This window comes from Salvelinus fontinalis, chromosome 27 (assembly GCF_029448725.1).
Source record: "Salvelinus fontinalis isolate EN_2023a chromosome 27, ASM2944872v1, whole genome shotgun sequence".
Lineage (NCBI taxonomy): Eukaryota > Metazoa > Chordata > Actinopteri > Salmoniformes > Salmonidae > Salvelinus > Salvelinus fontinalis.
In genome coordinates this window covers 2170300-2189912 of record NC_074691.1, presented here as the reverse complement: position 1 = coordinate 2189912, position 19613 = coordinate 2170300, and the positions used below count along the sequence as shown (strand labels likewise).

Below are 19613 nucleotides of genomic sequence, written 5' to 3'. Positions count from 1 at the left end.
AGTACAGAGAATAATTTATTTAGGCTTTAATTTCTTTCATCACATTCCCAGTGGGTCAGAAGTTAGTCAATTAGTATTTGGTAGCATTGCCTGTAAATTGTTTAACTTGGGTCAAACGTTTCGGGTAGCCTTCCACAAGCTTCCCACAACAAGTTGGGTGAATTTTGGCCCATTCCTCCTGACAGAGCTGGTGTAGCGGAGTCAGGTTTGTAAGGCCTCCTTGCTCGCACACGCTTTTTCAGTTATTCCCACACATTTTCTACGGGATTGAGGTCAGGGCTTTTTGATGGCCACTCCAATACCTTGACTTTGTTGTCCTTACGCCATTTTGCTACAACTTTGGAAGTATGCTTGGTGTCATTGTCCATTTGCAGACCCATTTGCGACCAAGCTTTACCTTCTTGACTGATGTCTTAAGATGTTGCTTCAATATATCCACAATTTTCCTTACTCATGATGCCATCTATTTTGTGAAGTGCACCAGCCCTCCTGCAGCAAAGCACCCCCACAACATGATGCTGCCACCCCCGTGCTTCACGGTTGAGATGAAGTTCTTTGGCTTGCAAGCCCCCCCTTTTTCCTCCAAACATAATGATGGTCATTATGGCCAAACAGTTCTATTTTTGTTTCATCAGACCAGAGAATATTTCTCCAAAAAGTACAACCTTTGTCCCCATGTGCAGTTGCAAACCGTAGTCTGGCTTATTTATGATGGTTTTGGAGCAGTGGCTTCTTCCTTGCTGAGCGGCCTTTCAGGTTATGTCGATATAGGACTCGTTTTACTGTGGATATAGATACTTTTGTACCTGTTTCCTCCAGCATCTTCACAAGGTCCTTTGCTGTTGTTCTGGGATTGATTAGCACTTTTCGCACCAAAGTACGTTCATCTCTAGGAGACAGAACACGTCTCCTTCCTGAGCGGTATGATGCTGCGTGGGTCCATGGTGTTTATACTTGCGTACTACTGTTTGTACAGATGAATGTGGTACCTTCATGCGTTTGGAAATTGCTCCCAAGGATAAACTATACTTGTGGAGGTCTACAATTTTTTTTCTGAGGTCTTGGCTGATTTCTTTTGATTTTCCCATGATGTCAAGCAAAGAGGCACTGAGTTTAAAAGTAGGCCTTGAAATACATCCACAGGTACACCTCCAACTGACTCAAATTGTGTTCTTTAGCCTATCAAAAGCTTTTAAAGCCATTATATAATTTTCTGGAATTTTCCAAGCTGTTTAAAGGCACAGTCAACTTAGTGTATGTAAACTTCTGACCCACTGGAATTGTGATACAGTGAAATATAAGTGAAATAATCTGTCTGTTAACAATTGTTGGAAAGATTACTTGTGTCATGCACGAAGTAGATGTCCTAACCGACTTGCCGAAACTATAGTTAGTGAACAAGAAATTTGTGGAGTGGTTGAAAAACTAGTTTTAATGACTCCAACCTAAGTGTATGTAAATTTCTGACTTCAACTGTATTTGTAACCGATGTGAAATGGCTAGCTAGTTAGCGGGGTGCGCGCTAATAGCGTTTCAATCGGTGGCGTCACTCGCTCTGAGACCTTTCTCTGCGAGGGCTGTGGCTTTTTTGGAGCGACAGCTAACGATGCAGGAGGCAGTTGTTGATGGGTTCGGAGGGTCCCTGGTTCGAACCCAGGTTGGGGTGAGGAGAGGGACGAAAGCAACACTGTTACATACGCATTAAGGTTAGCGCTGTGGAACATACATTTTAAAACTGAGAGAGAAATGATAAACAACTTTAGCGGCATTGCTATTGCTGTTTGTCCCTCACATTATATAGGGTATGACTCTTGAACAAGTATTAGACATGAATAAGCTGATCTGGCAAAAAAATAATAATACTTATGTAGGGGAAAGCAAATCATATGACAAAATGACATCAAAGCAAATCAGTAGTGCTCAGTTTTTGCTTAAGTCTGTGCCCATTTTTATGAATTTATCTGAAACCATACCCACCCTCTCCATTGGATTCCATTTTCTTTAAAAGGGGGTTGGTTATTCTCCTAAGTCATACTTAGGCCCTGTATCACAATAAAATCACTCCAGGTCTTCAACGAAAAGACCCACCCACTGCACGCATCCTTCCAAATGTTGCTGTCAGGTTGGAGACTAAACGTGCCACTCGCAAGGAAAAATTGCCTAAATAAATCCTTCATTCCCTTTGTTGTGACAATCCTAAATAAAAGTCTGCTGAGCATGTTAAATGTTCAATGTGTGTCATGCTATATGTATATTTTATGTCTGCTTTTATCTTATTACCCTGCAACCCAGTGCCAAAAACAAATGTCCATTTATTGCAAACCTTATGGACAAAAAAATGGTCTCATCTTTAATGAAACTTTACTGTAATACAATGCAGGTCTTAATGTCACAGGGGCCATGTACCTTGTCTGGCACATTCAGTGTTGTACATTATTCACCCCTGAAGGTGTGCATTCTTCACACCAGTGCAGGCAGGGCAGCAACACCTGAAAACCAGTGGACCTCTTAATTAACCCTGGGAAAGGATCGACGGACCTAGAGGTCAAAGTTCACTATGTTAGCTTGACGTAAGAGTTAATATTCTAACAGGAGCGTGTGAGAGAGAGAGAAAATGGTTGTGACAGAGCTCCACCCTGGGCTCTATGGTTCATGCGGTCAAAGCCTAAAGACCTGTACCACAAATGTCAGTGCCCCAGGTAGAGCCAGACCAATGCTCACATATGGTGTATTTGGACAGTGACAATTTTTTGTTGTCACCATTACCAATAACAGGGGAGGTTAGCATTTTTTAGGGGGTATGATATTTATGCCTCTAACTTTCTCACTCATCATTATTCACAATTCATTCATGATTTATTGTACATAAGAATGACAGTAGAATATGTTTCTAAACACTTCTACATTGATGTGGATGCTACCATGATTACAGTTAAAGTGACTCGAAAATGACACAATATATTATTCACCATTCATTTCAATTGGGTACAAAATAATCTGAAACACAACCAAAACAAACTGCAAATGCAGCCAACAAGTGTCTAGAGTCACACGCTTGATGTAGTCATTGCGTGCTATGAATATGGGACCAAATACTAAACTTTTGACTACTTTAATACATAAGTGAATTTGTCCAAATACTTTTGGTTCCCTAAAATGGAGGGACTATGTACAAAAAGTGCTGTAATTTCTTAAAGGTTCCCCCGATATGGATGGAAATACCCTCAAATTAAAGCTGACAGTCTGCACTTTAACCTCATAGTCCTTGTATCAAAACCAAAGTGCTGGAGTACAGAGCCAAAACAACAAATGTGTCACTGTCCAAATACCTTTGGACCTCGATGTATACTGTGTTACCATATTCATGCTTTGTCCTTATGATTCAAGGTTTCCAAAAGGGATATGGCATCTCTGTATCATTCAACCTCCCATAACAGAACTCTACTGTAATACGTTGATAGATGATAGATGTCAAAATATCTCCCGTGATCTATATCTATACGCTCCTCAATAACAGGTCATCGGGTCAAATGACGTGCGCAGTGAATGCGCCAGTCCCTGGTTCATCCAGAGCTGCCTTTGCTTTCACCGCTGGAGGTGTGTAAACTTCACACCCAACTATACCACCATCTGATTATGACCACAGAGTGGGTTCCCAGTTCCCACAGGAAGACCCAACACTTCACCCTGGGAAAGACTTCAGACAGAAGTTGAGAAGTTGTTCAGATAAAGATACTCAGAAAAGTTCAGAAGTTCACAACGTTGGTTCCATACAAGTTATTGCCTACACATTGGTGACAAAGTAAAGTCTAAAGGACACCTGGGTGCCAAGGATGGGTAACGATTCAACAGTTTCGCCTTTTTTAAATGAACCTAGAGGTAACCCATTAGAAAACCTGTTTGAAGATTGGAAAATAGACGTAAGAAACTACACATTGATTGTTTAAATTGATTTTATTATTCTAGCTGACCATCTCTAGGCTACATGACCTGTACACATTATAGCGCAATAGCGTGATTACATTAGGCTACTAAAACTGATAACCGACATGAATAGCATCAGATCAGACAGTGAGTTGGTTTATGAAGTCTGGAAGTCTATGGGCATTGGTGTGCAGTGCATGCACCAGTCCCTGGCTCATCCAGAGTTGCCTTCACCCCTGGAGGTGTGTAAACTTCACACCCAACCATGCCAACACCGGAATACCACAGAGTGGGTTCCCAGTTCCATCAGGAAAACCAGCATCACTTCACCCTGAGACAAACTGGCCAGAGGTTGAAATATACCATTCAGGTTATACTAGGGGACAAAGTGAAGTTGAAAATTAAGAGAGTAGTCCAAGAAACTAGTCCCATAAGAGTCCAGGTATTAAACCCAAGAAAACTTGATACAATTCCAATTAAAATATTGTTGGTTTATGCTGTTGTATTATTCGCCATGATCTGACATGAGAGTTTTTGCAATAGCTTGCGTTAGACAAGGCATACAATCACGGATAGCCTACATCAGGGATGGGTAACTGGCAGCCCGGCCTGTTGTATGCACGCGGATCAATTTCCCCCCCAAAAATGTAACTCAAATTAGGAACATACTGTTGAAAGTTAGAATAGCAGAGTACACAAAGTTCAATTTGGATATGTGGTTGTACATCAGCAGTGTTTCTCGTTATGTCAGTCACAGAGAGTCACTCAAGTAGCCCATGTCAGCTCTGACTGCATTTTTATTTTATTTTTTTATTTAACCTTTATTTAACCAGGTAGGCAAATTGAGAACACGTTCTCATTTACAATTGCGACCTGGCCAAGATAAAGCAAAGCAGTTCGACACATACAACAACACATAGTTACACATGGAGTAAAAACAAACATATAGTCAATAATACAGTGAAAAAAAATAAGTCTATATACAATGTGAGCAAGTGAGGTGAGATAAGGGAGGTGAAGGCAAACAGATATATGTATAAATAAATAAAATATAAAAAGGCCATGGAGGCGAAGTGAGTACAACACAGCAAGTAAAATAAAAACTAAAAAACACTGGAATGGTTGGTTTGCATTGGAAGAAAGTGCAAAGTAGAGACAGAAATAATGGGGTGCAAAGGAGCAAAATAAATTAATAAATAAATACAGTAGGTAAAGAGGTAGTTGTTTGGGCTAAATTGTAGATGGGTTATGTACAGGTGCAGTAATCTATGAGCTGCTCTGACAGCTGGTGCTTAAAGCTAGTGAGGGAGATAGGCGTTTCCAGTTTCAGAGATTTTTGTAGTTCGTTCCAGTCATTGGCAGCAGAGAACTGGAAGGAGAGGCGTCCAAAGGAAGAATTGGTTTTGGGGGTGACTAGAGAGATATACCTGCTGGAGCGCGTGCTACAGGTAGGTGCTGCTATGGTGACCAGCGAGCTGAGATAAGGGGGGACTTTACCTAGCAGGGTCTTGTAGATGACCTGGAACCAGTGGGTTTGGCGACGAGTATGAAGCGAGGGCCAGCCAACGAGAGTGTACAGGTCGCAGTGGTGGGTAGTATATGGGGCTTTGGTGACAAAACGGATGGCACTGTGATAGACTGCATCCAATTTATTGAGTAGGGTTTTGGAGGCTATTTTGTAAATGACATCACCGAAGTCGAGGATTGGTAGGATGGTCAGTTTTACAAGGGTATGTTTGGCAGCATGAGTAAAGGATGCTTTGTTGCGGAATAGGAAGCCAATTCTAGATTTGACTTTGGATTGGAGATGTTTGATGTGGGTCTGGAAGGAGAGTTTACAGTCTAACCAGACACCTAGGTATTTGTAGTTGTCCACATATTCTAAGTCAGAGCCGTCCAAAGTAGTGATGTTGGACAGGCGGGCAGGAGCAGGCAGCGATCGGTTGAAGAGCATGCATTTGGTTTTACTTGTATTTAAGAGCAGTTGGAGGCCACGGAAGGAGAGTTGTATGGCATTGAAGCTCGCCTAGAGGGTTGTTAACACAGTGTCAAAAGAAGGGCCAGAAGTATACAGAATAGTGTCGTCTGCGTAGAGGTGGATCAGAGAATCACCAGCAGCAAGAGCGACATCATTGATGTAAACAGAGAAGAGAGTCGGTCCAAGAATTGAACCCTGTGGCACCCCCATAGAGACTGCCAGAGGCCCGGACAACAGACCCTCCGATTTGACACACTGAACTCTATCAGAGAAGTAGTTGGTGAACCAGGCGAGGCAATCATTAGAGAAACCAAGGCTGTCGAGTCTGCCAATGAGGATGTGGTGATTGACAGAGTCAAAAGCCTTGGCCAGGTCAATGAATACGGCTGCACAGTATTGTTTCCTATCGATGGCGGTTACGATATCGTTTATGACCTTGAGCGTGGCTGAGGTGCACCCATGACCAGCTCTGAAACCAGATTGCATAGCGGAGAAGGTGTGGTGTGATTCGAAATGGTCGGTAATCTGTTTGTTGACTTGGCTTTCGAAGACCTTAGAAAGGCAGGGTAGGATAGATATAGGTCTGTAGCAGTTAGGGTCAAGGGTGTCCCCCCCTTTGAAGAGGGGGATAACCGCAGCTGCTTTCCAATCTTTGGGGATCTCAGATGACACGAAAGAGAGGTTGAAGAGGCTAGTAATAGGGGTGGCAACAATTTCAGCAGATAGTTTTAGAAAGAAAGGGTCCAGATTATCTAGCCCGGCTGATTTGTAAGGGTCCAGATTTTGCAGCTCATTAAGAACATCAGCTGACTGTATTTGGGAGAAAGAGAAATGGGGAAGGCTTGGGCGAGTAGCAGAGGGGAGGGCAGTGCTGTTGTCCGGGGTAGGGGTAGCCAGGTGGAAAGCATGGCCAGCCGTAGAAAAATGCTTATTGAAATTCTCAATTATAGTGGATTTGTCGGTGGTGACAGTGTTTCCTATCTTCAGAGCGGTTGGAAGCTGGGAGGAGGTGTTCTTATTCTCCATGGACTTTACGGTGTCCCAGAACTTTTTTGAATTTGTGTTGCAGGAAGCAAATTTCTGCTTGAAAAAGCTAGCCTTGGCTGTTCTAACTGCCTGTGTATATTGGTTTCTGGCTTCCCTGAAAAGTTGCATATCACGGGGGCTGTTCGAAGCTAATGCAGAACGCCATAGGATGTTTTTCTGATGGTTAAGGGCAGTCAGGTCAGGAGAGAACCAAGGGCTATATCTGTTCCTGGTTCTAAATTTCTTGAATGGGGCATGCTTATTCAAGATGGTGAGGAAGGCATTTTTAAAAAATGACCAGGCATCCTCTACTGACGGGATGAGATCAATATCCTTCCAGGATATCCCGGCCAGGTCGATTAGGAAGGCCTGCTCGCTGAAGTGTTTCAGGGAGCGTTTGACAGTGATGAGTGGAGGTCGTTTGACCGCTGACCCATTACGGATGCAGGCAATGAGGCAGTGATCGCTGAGATCTTGGTTGAAAACAGCAGAGGTGTATTTGGAGGGCAAGTTTGTTAGGATGATATCTATGAGGGTACCCGTGTTTACGGAATTGGGGTGGTACCTGGTAGGTTCATTGATAATTTGTGTGAGATTGAGGGCATCAAGCTTAGATTGTAGGGTGGCTGGGGTGTTGAGCATGTTCAAATTTAGGTCGCCTAGCAGCACGAGCTCTGAAGATAGATGGGGGGCAATCAGTTCACATATAGTGTCCAGAGCACAGCTGGGGGCAGAGGGTGGTCTATAGCAGGCGGCAACGGTGAGAGACTTGTTTTTAGAGAGGTGGATTTTTAAAAGTAGAAGTTGAAATTGTTTGGGAACAGACCTGGATAGTATAACAGAACTCTGCAGGCAGTCTTTGCAGTAGATTGCAACACCGCCCCCTTTGGCCGTTCTATCTTGTCTGAAAATATTGTAATTGGGGATAAAAATGTCTGAATTTTTGGTGGTCTTTCTAAGCCAGGATTCAGACACGGCTAAAACATCCGGGTTGGTAGAGTGTGCTAAAGCAGTGAACAAAACAAACTTAGGGAGGAGGCTTCTAATGTTAACATGCATGAAGCCAAGGCTATTACGGTTACAGAAGTCATCAAAAGAGAGCGCCTGGGGAATAGGAGTGGAGCCAGGTACTGCAGGGCCTGGATTCACCTCTACATCACCAGAGGAACAGAGGAGAAGTAGGATAATGGTACGGCTAAAAGCTATGAGAATTGGTCGCCTAGAGCTACTAGAGCAGAGAGTAAAAGGAAGTTTCTGGGGGCGATAAAATAGTTTAAAGGAATAATGTACAGACAAAGGTATGGTAGGATGTGAATACAGTGGAGGTAAACCTAGGTATTGAGTGATGATGAGAGAGATCTTGTCTCTAGAAACATCATTGAAACCAGGTGATGTCATCGCATATGTGGGTGGTGGAACTGATAGGTTGGATATGGTATAGAGAGCAGGGCTAGAATCTCTACAGTGAAATAAGCCAATAAACACTAACCAGAACAGCAATGGACAAGGCATATTTACATTAAGGAGAGGCATGCTTAATCGAGTGATCAGTAAGGGTCCAGTGAGTAGAGGTTGGTTGGGGTCGTGGCGATCCAGACAGCTGGCCGGATATATGGCTATCGGTAGCAGCATAGGATGGAGGTCTGTTTGTAGATACCTCGTGCGTTTCCGTCGGTAGGTTCCGTGTAGTGGGGTTTTGTTCAGATAGCAGCCGATAGGACAGCTAACGATTGCATGTGTGGGTACGGATGTAAATATGGATGTGGGATCAAAGTTGCCCATCCCTGGCCTACATGAATATCAGGCCAGAGGGTACGCGGGAGAATGAAATCATGATCCAGCGCTTGCAGTGCTGAAAACGCCAGGCACTGAAGCTGTGCATTATTCACGCCTGGGTAAGCTGCACCCAAAACGCTCAGAGTTAGCTTTTTAACACCAGTGAACATCACACTTAGAGGGTCTTCCCACTTACTACAGTAGACTTTTCACAAAAATATCCTCGGCTACACATATACTGCAATGCAAACTTGTGAACATGTCACGTCTCGACTGCTACCTCCGGAACACACGACACTCGTAAACAGTTGCCCCCCTTTAAGCAGGGCAGATTAAACAGAAATTACATTTTCCCCCAAAAATGACGCTTGTTTTATTGAGTTTTTAGCAACAACAAAGAATGTAATAGCCTGTTACATTCTGAAACTGTAGCTATAACTCTCAAGTGTTTTTTTTACCTCATATAATGACTTCAATGATATTGATAAAATGGTTTGCCTGGTTTGTTCTAAGGTAACTTTTATGCAGTAGCTTGTGTAAGCCTAAAAGCTCCTGTCTAGCTGTGGTTCAGCTAAACATCAGCATTCAGCTACAGTCAGCAGGTTTATGTGAGGATGCAGAAATTATTTTGGTTAGCATAGCTAGCTTGCTAGCTAACCTTACCTAGCCATGTAGCCTATATTATTTTATGAATGCCACTGTATGATAACGCTACTGTACTTTTATATTAGTATGGGAGGACTAAACGTCCATTATTGATATGCTAACACTACTTTATCACGAAGCATGTTGTTAGCTAGCTAGCAGGAGTTAGCTATGTATTTTCAGCTAATTTAATGTGTACGGACAAGAAAATAAACCCTTTAATTGTCTGCACATGCTTGCGGATTGTTGTATTATTCCTGAGTGGAATATGGTTTGTTTGCATTATTCAGTATTGGAATATGTTTCTGAAGAAAAGTTCCTTGGATTGTTAAATAGCTAGTGGCTACTGTGATATTTAAGGTCCATTTGAGCTGCGGACCAAGAATGTTGTGTTGCCAGACACAATGAAATGTAAGACAAAGATGTAATGTGAATTGAAAAGTGAACTGAAAAGTATAAATCTCTTTCGCCACTCCACTCCTCAGACTCTCCTTCATCTCTCATAGTGGGAGTAGGGCCTAAGAACCTTACACTTTGTAGACATTTTTCTTATCCGTGGTAAAATATCTACAGAGGTTGAAAAGTTAAACTTCTTAGTTCATCAAAGTTCCGTAGGTCAGTATCCTACAATAAATAGCCTACAATAAATAAAACAATAAACATTAGTCCGACTTCAATGACACATGTATTGTTGACAACCCATAGTAGGCCACAAGCCTCACGGTAAGAAGTGTGTAGCCTCAGGAAGCTACACTCACTTTATTAGATACACCACCACGTTCATTAAAATGGTACGATCCTACAGACAGTGAGTCACATGGCAGTGGCTTGCTATATAAAGAAGGCAGACAGGCATCGATACATTCAGTTACTGTTCGATTGAACATTAGAATGGGCAAAACGAGTGACCTAAGTGACTTTGAGCATGGTGCAAGGCACGCCTGTTCCGGTATCTTAGAAATGGCCAGCCTCCTGGGCTTTTAATGCTTGACAGTGTCTAGGGTTTACCAAGAAAGGTGCGACAAACAAAATACGTACGGTCAGCGGCAGTCCTGGGGGCGAAAACAGCTTGTGTATGAGAGCGGTCGAAGGAAAATGGCAAGAATCGTGCAAGCTGACATGCGGGCCACAAACAGGCAAATAATGACGCAGTACAACACACAAATTGTCGGTCCTTGTCACGGATGTGTTATTGCAGCAGATGACCACACCGGGTTTCACTCCTATCAGCTAAAAACAAGTACAAGTGGATCCAATGTGCATGCGATCACCAACACTGGACAATTTGAGGAGTGGAAAAACATTGCCTGGTCCGACGAATCCTGGTTACTGTTGCGTCATGCTGATGGCAAAGTCAGAATTTGGAGTTAGCAGCATGTGTCCATGGCCCCATCCTGCCTGGTGTCCCTGTTGGGGAATGGTGGCAATAGTGTAATGGTGTGGGGAATGTTTTCATGTCACAGGTTGGGTCCCTTGATACCAATTGACCCACACCTTGTAGAATCCACGCCCTGAAGAATTCAGGCTGTTCTGGAGGGCAAAGGAGGGTCATAATAATTTGGTCACTGAATGTATGTCTGTGAAAGGTCCTGTTATTCACAAGTAGGCCTGACAATTCTAACAGGTATCCCTTAGAATTAGTAAATACAAATATTATTGTTGTTTTTCAATGAATGTTAAACAGGTTAGCCAACAACATGTAACTATGGCTTGCACAACCATATTATTCCTATTTGCAACAATACGCCTAGTAGGCTGTGTATTTGTGACTGTTTGGTTGATATGTTGTAGCCTACTGGTGGAACCAATCGGTACTGAGATGTTTTCAAAGATGTGGGCTATTTCACACCTCGTGGGGTTAATTTGCATTTAGGACTACTGTAAATAGGGCTCCCGAGTGATGCAGCAGTCTAAGGCACTGCATCTCAGTGCTAGATGCGTCACTACAGACCCTAGTTCGATTCCAGGCTGTATCACAACCGGCCATGATTGGGAGTCCCATAGGGCGGCGCACAATTGGCCCATGCTCGTCCGGGGTAGGCCGTCTTTGTAAATAAGAATTTGTTTCTTAACTGACTTAGTTAAATAAAATGTATTAATTAATTCATCAACTGTTTGGGAGCACAGAAGCTGCAGTGGGGAGGTTATGGACTTTGCATAACCTCCCCTTTAAGTGAATGATCCCCCCCCAAAAAAGTTTCTAAAAACTAACCTAACGTGTGCCGGGGTCCATAAGCTCCCTTTCTTGACCAATGAGCGCAGTTTGAGCTCCTGAGTGATGCAGCGGTCTAAGGCACTGCATCTCAGTGCTAGATGCGTCACTACAGACCCTGGTTCGATTCCAGGCTGTATCACAACCGGACATGATTGGGAGTCCCATAGGGCGGCACACAATTGGCCCAGCGTCCTCCGGGTTAGGGTTTGGCCAGGGTAGGCCATCATTGTAAATAATAATTTGTTCTCAATTAACTGACTTGCCTAGTTAAATAAAGGTTAAATAAATACAAAATAAAAGTTTGACCCGTTCGACATTTCGGCACGAGTTATTTCACACTTGAAAAGCAAATGGTTCAAAATAAGGAAGGCTGTTAGGACGATTAAGTAAATTAGTAAATTCATTGTCAATTTCGGTCTATATATGCTTAGATAATTAAATTATCTTAATCACTTGCACTTTCGTTTTTAATACGTTTTTGTAAACGATTAGGCCCTATAGCATATAATAAAAAAATAAACAATAGGCTATTGACTTGGATAATATTCTTTCTAATTCTGAAAAGTTTATATTCTCCCACCACAAAAGTTGAACCTATTCTCAAACAAGTCCACTTTGGGCGCGAGTTTGACCAATATGGTGCAGGTTTGCCAAAGTGTGACTTGACACCTCACCACGGTGTCGCATGGACACTTTGGATAGTGTCAAAGCGCAATTTGGCACGAGCTCCCTGGCCGGATAAATAGGGGGGTCTTACTCAACTCTGGCATCACTCTCAATCGCAAACTCTCAGATGACTTAATCAGGAAACTATCATCAGAAATAATGGAAAATATCATCGGTCATTGTGGATTAATTGGCGGAGTTACCGGAAGAAACTTTGTTCAACAGCCAGCTAATTTGTGGAGACCTTGGGTTGGCAAAGCGGACAGAGAACGCACGGTCACGGAAAACACGGTTAGTGCAGACTGTTTTCAAAACTAAATTATTAGCGTCAATTGTTTGTAGAGGATTTCATTTAGATGTATCATAGGTCTAGTTAGCCTATAGTGGAATAAATAGTATAGGCTTATGCTAACATGCGTGCTTTTCTTTCTCTCCTCACAGCCTTACAAAATGCCCATTGGAGGATTTTCAGACACCAAATACTGCAAGAGTCCACAGATCACACACCCAGTAAAGTAAGTAAAATTGCCTCACTATTATCACGTTGAAAATATGCGTCTCTGTATGTGCTTAATGGTGAATGAGATGCCCTCGCTCTATATACCCTATATCAACTATATCCTAGCCTACTTTGTATTTTCAATTCAAACACCTAATCTGATGGTCTTGTGTTCTAGGTTGTTTTGGCCCAAATCGAGATGCTTCGATTATCTGTACCAGGACGCAGAGATGCTTCTGCGCAACTATCCGGTGCAAGCAACCATCTGCCTCTATGAAGACTCGAGCAGTAATGATGACGAGGAGAGCGTTAGTGACAACGACGAGGAAGAGGAGAGCGTGAAGGAGCTGAATTTAAAAAGACCTCTCTCCCCAATGTAAAAAGATTAATGTATATTTTTATACGAAATGCTAAACTAATATATTTTGCATAATTATTTTGTGTATATATCTGTAAATATTCCATATCAATAACGAATGTAACGTAAAAACAGTAGGCCTACTTTTTTATTTATACTTCATATAGGCCTACCTTTATTTAATTTTGTATCCAATGGAGGAAGTTGTAATAAACCATTTACAAACTAAAGCATGAGCTCCTTGAATATTATGTTGGTTCTTTTTGCATAGTCACTTTAACTATACATTCATGTACATACTACCTCAATTGGGCCGACCAACCAGTGCTCCCGCACATTGGCTAACCGGGCTGTCTGCATTGTGTCCCGCCACCCACCAACCCCTCTTTTACTCTACTACTACTCTCTGTTCATCATATATGCATAGTCACTTTAACCATATCTACATGTACATACTACCTCGATCAGCCTGACTAACCGGTGTCTGTATGTAGCCTCGCTACTTTTATAGCCTCGCTACTGTATACAGCCTGTCTTTTGACTGTTGTTTTATTTCTTTACTTACCTATTGTTCACCTAAAATAGTGCAAAAAATGTGTTAGGTGAACAATAGGTGTCAGTGTCAGCCTGTAAGTAAGCATTTCACTGTAAGGTCTACACCTGTTGTATTCGCCGCAGATGACAAATAAACTTTGATTTGATCATTTTGGGGATTTTGGGAGCTATTTCTTTTGATTCCATTTATTTAACTGACTTTCCAATTCATCACAACACTCTGAATCAAATTGTGTTCTAGCTTACTTGAACAAAACTGTATGTCCCACAACACCAAGAATCTAAAATTCCTCATATGAGACAAGGACGTGGCATATGTATCACTTGCCCTCTTGGCCAAGAAAGGTCAGATGACCAGCACTTGCGACAGTGTCAGTCGGTGTGAGCTCCGCTGTGAACACTTCCTATCATAAAACGACACAGTGCATACATAAACACACTCTGTGGGGCCAGTGAGCTTGCAAAGGCCTTATCGAGGTACCAATGCCAAATGTGTGCATGTCAAATGTCTGAATCCAGTCCACATTAAAAGTCGGAATCTAGTTGACTGTCGAATCTAGTTGACTGTCGGATCTAGTTGACAACCGAATCTAGTTGACAGTCAATGCTTTTCCCAAAGTAAAAAGACAATAATATTTGTGCCTGTTAATCGAAAGCAATAGTCCTATCTGTTAGATTTTCCATATTATTGCACGCCTATACTGTATAACATTCAATAATTTCATGGATATTACTTCCGAGAGTTCACATGCGTATCTAAATGCAGCTGCCAAATATATATATTATTATTAATGATTAATTAGTAAGCCTCAACCTTTTTTAATTTTTTTTCTCCCATTGATGTGTGAGGTTCAATGGTGTTAAAAAAGCTGACCCTATCTGAATGAAAGGGTGTTGCTCAAGCAAGCATGAGGAATGCAGACTACACCATCAGTGCTTGGAATATTCAGCACTGCACGTGCTATGACTTCAACACCAACATAGCACAACACATCAATCAAATGTATTTATAAAGCAGATGTCACAAAGTGCTATACAGAAACCCAGCCTAAAACCCCAAACAGCAAGCAATGCAGATGTAGAAGCACGGTGGCTAAAAACTCCCTATAAAAGGCAGGAACCTAAAAAGAAACCTAAAGAGGAACCAGGCTCTGAGGGGTGGCCAGTCCTCTTCTGGCTGTGTCGGGTGGAGATTATAAGAGTACATGGGCTCTAAGGCCAGATTGTTCTTCAAGATGTTCAAACGTTCATAGATGACCAGCAGGGTCAAATAATAATAACAGTGGTTGTAGAGGGTGCAACAGGTCAGTACCTCAGGAGTAAATGTCAGTTGGCTTTTCATAGCCGAGCATTCAGAGGTCGAGAGAGCAGGTGAGGTAGAGAGAGAGAGAGTCGAAAACAGCTGGTCCGGGACAAGGTAGCACGTCCGATGAACAGGTCAGTGTTCCATAGCCACAGCCAGAACAGTTGAAACTGGAGCAGCACCACAACCAGGTGGACTGGGGACAGCCAGGAGTCATCAGGCCAGGTAGTCCTGAGGCATGATCCAAGGGCTCAGGTCCTCAAGGATTGGAGGGAGAGAGAGAATTAGAGGGAGGATACTTAAATTCACACAGGACACCAGATAAGACAGGAGAATTACAACAGATATAATAGACTGACCCTAGCCCCCCGGCACATAGACTATTGCAGCATAGATACTGGAGACTGAGAGAGGGGTGGGTCAGGGGACACTGGCCACGTCCGATGATACCCCCGGATAGAGCCAACCAGGCAGGATATAACCCCACCCACTTTGCCAAAGCACAGCCCCCACAACACAAGAGGGATATCAAAAGACCACCAACTTACTACCCTGACAAGGCTGAGTATAGCCCACGTAGATCTCCTACACCGCACGAGCCAGAGGGGGCGCAAAAATCGGACAGGGAGATCACATCTGTGACTCAACCCACTCAAGTGACGCACCCCTCCTAGGGCCGGCATGGAAGAGCACTAGTAAGCCAGTGACTCAGCCGCCCTAATAGGGTCAGAGGCAGAGAATCGCAGTGGAGAGAGGGGAGCCGGCCCGGCAGAGACAGCAAGGGCGGTTCGACGCTCCAGTGCCTTGCCGTTCACCTTCGCACCCCTGGGCCAGACTGCACTCAATCATAGGACCTACTGAAGAGATTAGTCTTCATTAAAGACTTAAAGGTCGAGACCGAGTCTTGTGGAAGGCTACCCGAAAGGTTTGACCCTGTCATGGCCATCAAAAGGAGGAGACCAAAGCGCAGCGTGGTGAGCGTACATATTCCTTTTATTTAGAAATAACGCAGACAAAAACAATAAACAATACAAAACAACCGTGAAGCTTAAGGGCTGTGTGACACAAACAAAGTTAACTTCCCACCAAGAAAGGATGGTAGAGGGCTACCTAAGTATGGTTCCCAATCAGAGACAACGACAGTCCCTGATTGAGAACCATACCCGGTCAAAACATAGAAATACAAAATCATAGAAAAGAAAAACATAGAATGCCCACCCCAAATCACACCCTGACCAAACCAAATAGAGACATAAAAAGGCTCTCTAAGGTCAGGGCGTGACAGACCCAAGTTAAACATTTTAAAGGCAATGCTACCAAATACTAATGGAGTGTATGTAAACGTCTGACACACTGGGAATGTGATGAAAGAAATAACAGCTGAAATAAATCATTCTCTCTACTTTTATTCTGACATTTCACATTCTTAAAATAAAGTGGTGATCATATATGACCCAAGACAGGGAATTTTTACTAGGATTAAATGTCAGGAGTTGTGAAAAACTGAGTTTAAATGTATTTGGCTGAGGTGTATGTAAACTTCTGACTTCAACTGTACGTACGGCAGGACCAAATGGGAGAAATAGGTAGAAGCAAGCCCATGTAATGCTTTGTAGCAGTAAAACCTTCAAATCAGCCCTAGCCTTAACAGGAATGCACTGGAGTAATATGATACATTTTTGGGGTTTTAGTCAAGATTCTATCAGCTGTGTTTAGCACTAACTGAAGTTTGTTTAGTGTTTTATCCGGGTAGCCTGAGAGTAGAGCATTGCAGTAGTCTAATCTAGAAGTGACAAAAGCATGGATTAGCATTTCTGCATAATTTTTTACAAAATGTTCCTGATTTTTGAAATATTACAAAGATGGAAAAAAGCTGTCCTTGAAATATTTGTGATATGTTCATCAAAAGAGAGATCAGGGTCCAGAGTAACGCAGAGGTCCTTCACAATTTTATTTGAGACTGTACAACCATCAAGATGAATTGTCAGATCCAACAGCAGTTTCTTGGGACTAGCATCTCTGTTTTGTCCGAGTTTAATAGTAAAAAAAACACAAGCTTCCAGGGTATGCAATTTTGAGGTTTCACCATGTTTCATCGAAATGTACAGCTCTGTGTCGTCCGCACAGCAGTAAAAGTTGACATTTTTTTCCCGAATGACATCACCAAGAGGTAGAATATACTGTATAGTGAAAACAATAGTGGTCCTAAAACGGAACCTTGAGGAACTCCGAAACTTACAACTGAATTGTCAGAGGCCAAACCATCCACAGAGACGAACTGATATCTTTCCGACAGATAAGATCTAAACCAGGTGAGAACTTGTCCATGCAGACCAATTAAGGTTTCTAATCTCTCCAAAAGAATGTGGTGATTGATGGTATCAAAAGGACAGCTGCAGAGCCTAGGTCTGACACCATTAAAAGGTAATTTACCACCTTCACGAGTCCAGTCTCAGTGCTATGATAGGGTCTAAAACCAGACTGAAGCATTTTGTATATATTATTGGTCTTCAGGAAGGCTGTGCGTTGCTGTGCAACAGCTTTTCCCAACATTTGTGAGAGGAATGGGAGATTCGATATAGGCCGATGGTTTTTTACATTTACATGGCTTTTTCAAGAGGCTTTATTGCTGCCACTTTTAGTGAGTTTGGTACACATCCTGAGGATAGGGAACCATTTATTATGTTCAACATAGGAGGGCCAAGCACAGGAAGTAGTTATTTCAGTGGTTAAGTTGGAATATGGTAAAGTATGCAGCTTGAGGGTTTAGAGTAGAGGTCGACCGATTATGAATTTTCAACGCCGATAGCGATTATTGGAGGACCGAAAAAAGCAGATACCGATTAATCAGCCGTTTATTTTAATATAAACTCAGCAAAAAAGGAAACATCCCATTTCCAGCACACTGTCTTTCAAAGATAATTCGTAAAAATCAAAGTAACTTCACAGATCTTCATTGTAAAGGGTTTAAACACTGGTTCCCATGCTTGTTCAATGAACCATAAACAATTAATGAAAATGCACCTGTGGAAAGGTCGTTAAGACACTAACAGCTTACAGACGGTAGGCAATTAAGGTCACCGTTATGAAAACTTAGGACACTAAATAGGCCTTTCTACTGACTCTGAAAAACACCAAAAGAAAGATGCTCAGGGTCCCTGCTTAGGCATGTGCCTTAGGCCTGTTGCAAGGAGGCATGAGGACTGCAGATGTGGCCAGGGCAATATATTGCAATTTTCGTGAGACGCCTAAGACAGTGCTACAGGGAGACAGGACGGACAGCTGATCGTCCTCGCAGTGGCAGACCACCTGTAACAACACCTGCACAGGATCGGTACATCCGAACATCACACCTGAGGAACAGGTACAGGATGGCAACAACAACTGCCTGAGTTACACCAGGAATGCACAATCCCTCCATCAGTGCTCAGACTGTCCGCAATAGACTGAGAGAGGCTGGACTGAGGGTTTGTTGGCCTGTTGTAAAGGCACAAACCCACTGTCGCTGTACCAGGCAGGACTGGCAAAATATGCTCTTCACTGACGAGTCGTGGTTTTGTCTCACCAGGGGTGATGGTCAGATTCGTGTTTATCGTCGAAGGAATGAGCGTTACACCGAAGCCTGTACTCTGGAGCGGGAACAATTTGGAGGTGGAGGGTCTTTCATGGTCTGGGGCGGTGTGTCACAGAATCATCAGACTGGGCTTGTTGTCATTGCAGACAATCTCAACGCTGTGCGTTACAAGGAACACATCCTCCTCCCTCATATGGTACCCTTCCTGCAGGCTCATCCTGACATGACCCTCCAGCATGACAATGCCACCAGCCATACTGCTCGTTCTGTGCGTGATTTCCTGCAAGACAGGAATGTCAGTGTTCTGCCATGGTCAGCGAAGAGCCCGGAGCAGATCTGGGACCTGTTGGATCGGAGGGTGAGGGCTAGGGCCATTCCCCCCAGAAATGTCCAGGAACTTGCATGTCCCTTGGTGGAAGTGTGGGGTAACATCTCACAGCAAGAACTGGCAAATTTGGTGCAGTCCATGAGGAGGAGATGCACTGCAGTACTTAATGCAGCTGGTGGCCACACCAGATACTGACTGTTACTTTTGATTTTGACACCCCCTTTGTTCAGAGACACATTATTCAATGTTAAGTTTGCTGAAAATAAACGCAGTTGACAGTAAGGGCATTTCTTTTTTTGCTGAGTTTATATATTTGTAATAATGGCAATTACAACAATACTGAATGAACAATGAACACTTTTATTTTTAACTTAATATAATACACAAATAAAATGAATTTAGTCTCAAATAAATCATGAAACTCAATTTGGTTTAAATAATGCAAAAACACAGTGTTAGAGAAGAAAATAAAAGTGCAATATGTGCCATGTTAAAAAGCTAACGCTTAAATTCCTTGCTCAGAACATGAGAACATATGAAAGCTGGTGGTTCCTTTTAACATGAGTCTTCAATATTCCCAGTTAAGAAGTTTTAGGTTGTAGTTATTATAGGAATTATGACACGTCGACTCTCTCTACCATTTGTATTTCATATACCTTTGACTATTGGATGTTCTTATAGGAACTTTAGTATTGCCAGCCTAATCTCGAGAGTTCATAGGCTTGAAGTCATAAACAGCGCTGTGATCAAGCATTGCTAAGAGCTG

General features: G+C 42.7%; 1 protein-coding gene across 1 annotated transcript; it reads left to right on the top strand.

The window, feature by feature from the left end:
• The first annotated feature begins 12389 nt into the window (after positions 1-12389).
• LOC129825621 (protein ripply2-like) lies at positions 12390-13109 on the top strand. The gene is made up of 3 exons (XM_055885831.1): positions 12390-12521; positions 12672-12745; positions 12908-13109. The coding sequence occupies exons 1-3, from the start codon at positions 12390-12392 to the stop codon at positions 13107-13109; spliced, it is 408 nt and encodes a 135-aa protein (XP_055741806.1).
• Positions 13110-19613: the final 6504 nt, after the last annotated feature.

Coding starts and splice junctions, on each gene's coding strand:
- LOC129825621 (XM_055885831.1), top strand. CDS start 12,390: ATGGAAAATATCATCGGTCATTGTGGATTAATTGGCGGAGTTACCGGA. Junction 12,522..12,671: donor GCACGGTCACGGAAAACACG/GTTAGTGCAGAC, acceptor CTCTCCTCACAG/CCTTACAAAATGCCCATTGG. Junction 12,746..12,907: donor CAGATCACACACCCAGTAAA/GTAAGTAAAATT, acceptor CTTGTGTTCTAG/GTTGTTTTGGCCCAAATCGA.